This window comes from Oncorhynchus nerka, linkage group LG12 (genome assembly GCF_034236695.1).
Source record: "Oncorhynchus nerka isolate Pitt River linkage group LG12, Oner_Uvic_2.0, whole genome shotgun sequence".
NCBI lineage: Eukaryota > Metazoa > Chordata > Actinopteri > Salmoniformes > Salmonidae > Oncorhynchus > Oncorhynchus nerka.
In genome coordinates, this window is record NC_088407.1 from 7,879,136 (window position 1) to 7,882,359 (window position 3,224).

Genomic DNA, 3,224 nt, shown 5'->3' on the forward strand with positions numbered 1-3,224 from the left:
TTAACCCTTATAACCATTATAACTTAACCCTTATAACCATTATAACTTAACCCTTATAACCCTTATAACTTAACCCTTATAACCCTTATGACTTAACCCTTATAACCATTAAACCCTTATAGCCATTAAACCCTTATAGCCATTAAACCCTTATAGCCATTAAACCCTTATAGCCATTAAACCCTTATAGCCATTAAACCCTTATAGCCATTAAACTCTTATAGTCATTAAACCCTTATAGCCATTAAACCCTTATAGCCATTAAACCCTTATAGCCATTAAACCCTTATAGCCATTAAACTCTTATAGCCATTAAACCCTTATAGCCATTAAACCCTTATAGCCATTAAACCCTTATAGCCATTAAACCCTTATAGCCATTAAACTCTTATAGTCATTAAACCCTTATAGCCATTAAACCCTTATAGCCATTAAACCCTTATAACCATTACACCCTTATAGCCATTAAACCCTTATAGCCATTATAATTTAACCCTTATAACCATTAAACCCTTATAGCCATTATAACTTAACCCTTATAACCCGTATTACTTAAACCTTATAACCATTAAACCCTTGGCTCTCGCCATCTTTATGTTCCCCTCTCCGCTCCCCTCTCCGTTCCCCTCTCCGTTCCCCTCTCTGCTCCCCTCTCCACTCCCCTCTCCGTTCCCCTCTCTGCTCCACTCTCCGTTCCCCTCTCCGTTCCCCTCTCTGCTCCCCTTTCAAAACTCATGACATTTCAACACATTCACTCTCCGTCTCTTCCCTGGTCCTCGTATTAACCTGTTGTACTGTAATGTTTCTTGGACAATTATCGTGAAACACCTTGACAGTACCATTGTAGCTTTGATTCAACTTGGCTTCGAGTTTTCCCAAGGTTTCCAGGTTCAATATGCTCCCACTGCCGTTTGTGTTCTCCCCCCAGTATGCTCCGACCGTCCAGTTCTTCGTGTTGTTGTAACAGCAGAAGGCTGTCCACATGAGATACGGGATGTTCACTCTGTTGTTCAGTGTGTTATTCTTACTGGGCACGGCTCCAGTCACCACATAGGCTTTTGTCCTGTTGTTGGTATCGTTACAGTTCTTCACAAGAGCATCTCTGACTTTGCCCTCCATTATCCTCCATCTGCCTTGGTTGAAGTTTTGGTACCGGGAACGGGCGTTTGTCAGGGTGGAAGTGGACTTCTTGGTATCATTATCAGGTGCGTGTGAACATGGGAACAAAGTGACCTCTATGCAGACTCCGGTTTGTTGTAGTCTTTGTTCACAGCCTGGTGTGTGACAGCTGTATTATTCACCTTCATGTCTCTTTGGTCCTTTATATCTTCAAGCTGCAGAAACATCAGACGGATATTAAAACTCTTTTAAATGTTCAAACATTAAAACTCATTAACAGGTTCAGACATTAAAACTCTTTTAAATGTTCAAACATTAAAACTCATTAACAGGTTCAGACATTAAAACTCTTTTAAATGTTCAAACATTAAAACTCATTAACAGGTTCAGACATTAAAACTCTTTTAAATGTTCAAACATTAAAACTCATTAACAGGTTCAGACATTAAAACTCATTAACAGGTTCAGACATTAAAACTCTTTTAAATGTTCAAACATTAAAACTCATTAACAGGTTCAGACATTAAAACTCTTTTAAATGTTCAAACATTAAAACTCATTAACAGGTTCAGACATTAAAACTCATTAACAGGTTCAGACATTGACTCACACAAAAAGTCACAATTTCACAATCCAGACGTAAGCTGAAAGTGGTTGGACCGAAGATGCATTACTGTCTCAAAGATACTGTATGTCTATATACTTATCTATATATCTATACCAGTAATAAATACACATGTTGAATGAATAGAGATTAGAATTACCTGAGGCTCCATCATCCAGGACTGACTTGGTCTGATTCCCCCATCACCAGTGAAGGTGTAGGCTGAGAACACAGGGATCCTGTTGATCGTGTCGTAGAGAGTTGCAAACCTGTAGATGTTGTTGTACAACTGGCAGATCGGCTTGTAGCGGTTCTGGTTCTGGACCGTCCCACCAACCAAAACACCTGTGAGATTTGGAGTTGTCCCCTCCAGGAAGAACGTCTTGCACTGTGGAACATCACTGAACTTAACCACTACATGAGAGAGAGCAGGAGGAAGGAGAGAGAGGAGGAGGAGAGTGGAGAGATGATTCAATACCCCCATCATCACCTGAAGACTGTACACCACAGAGACAAAGATGAAGTTACAGAGACCAGTTGGTAGGCTGGAGACTGTTGAGCTGAGTCAGGACAGACTGATTTAAATAGTTATTAGAGACCAGTTGGTAGACTGGAGACTGTTGAGCTGAGTCAGGACAGACTGATTTAAATAGTTATTACAGAGACCAGTTGGTAGACTGGAGACTGTTGAGCTGAGTCAGGACAGACTGATTTAAATAGTTATTACAGAGACCAGTTGGTAGACTGGAGACTGCTGTGCTGAGTCAGGACAGACTGATTTAAATAGTTATTACAGAGACCAGTTGGTAGACTGGAGACTGCTGAGCTGAGTCAGGACAGACTGATTTAAATAGTTATTACAGAGACCAGTTGGTAGACTGGAGACTGCTGTGCTGAGTCAGGACAGACTGATTTAAATAGTTATTACAGAGACCAGTTGGTAGACTGGAGACTGCTGAGCTGAGTCAGGACAGACTGATTTAAATAGTTATTACTGAGACCAGTTGGTAGACTGGAGAGACTGTTGAGCTGAGTCAGGACAGACTGATTTAAATAGTTATTACTGAGACCAGTTGGTAGACTGGAGAGACTGTTGAGCTGAGTCAGGACAGACTGATTTAAATAGGTTTTCAGAGACTCCTCCTTCATGTGTCAAGACAAATAGGGTTGATTTGCATAAACTCCTCTGTTTGTTTCCATGGAAACTGTGTGTGACACACCTACTGTAGTTTCTGACTCGTATGGACCCAGAACTTAATCACACAAGATTATAGTTCTGGGTTAATGAGATTAGACTGCTCTAAATAGTGACTGCATCCACACTTTGGTTCTGGTAGAAAAACGTTTTAGGATAAAAACATGACTTTACTCAGCATAGAGTCTGTCAGAAGATACACATCACACTATTACAACAGTGGGACTGTTCTGGAATTACGGTTGCATTCAGTAATATAACTATAAATTATATCTATTGTATATCTATTGTTTTTATTTTTGTTGT

The 3,224-nt window shown here is 40.0% G+C and overlaps 1 protein-coding gene across 1 annotated transcript; it reads right to left on the bottom strand.

Annotated features, from left to right (window-relative positions):
- Nucleotides 1-732: 732 nt before the first annotated feature.
- LOC135574409 (endonuclease domain-containing 1 protein-like) lies at nt 733-2,311 on the bottom strand. The gene is made up of 3 exons (XM_065025999.1): nt 1,884-2,311; nt 1,302-1,334; nt 733-1,188 (listed from the first exon to the last, which is right to left on the bottom strand). Exons 1-3 carry the CDS (start codon nt 2,208-2,210, stop codon nt 733-735), a joined length of 816 nt encoding a protein of 271 aa, XP_064882071.1. The 5' UTR covers nt 2,211-2,311.
- Nucleotides 2,312-3,224: the final 913 nt, after the last annotated feature.

Coding starts and splice junctions, on each gene's coding strand:
- LOC135574409 (XM_065025999.1), bottom strand. CDS start 2,210: ATGATGGGGGTATTGAATCATCTCTCCACTCTCCTCCTCCTCTCTCTC. Junction 1,335..1,883: donor CCTGGATGATGGAGCCTCAG/GTAATTCTAATC, acceptor ATGTTTCTGCAG/CTTGAAGATATAAAGGACCA. Junction 1,189..1,301: donor AGGACCAAAGAGACATGAAG/GTGAATAATACA, acceptor AATGATACCAAG/AAGTCCACTTCCACCCTGAC.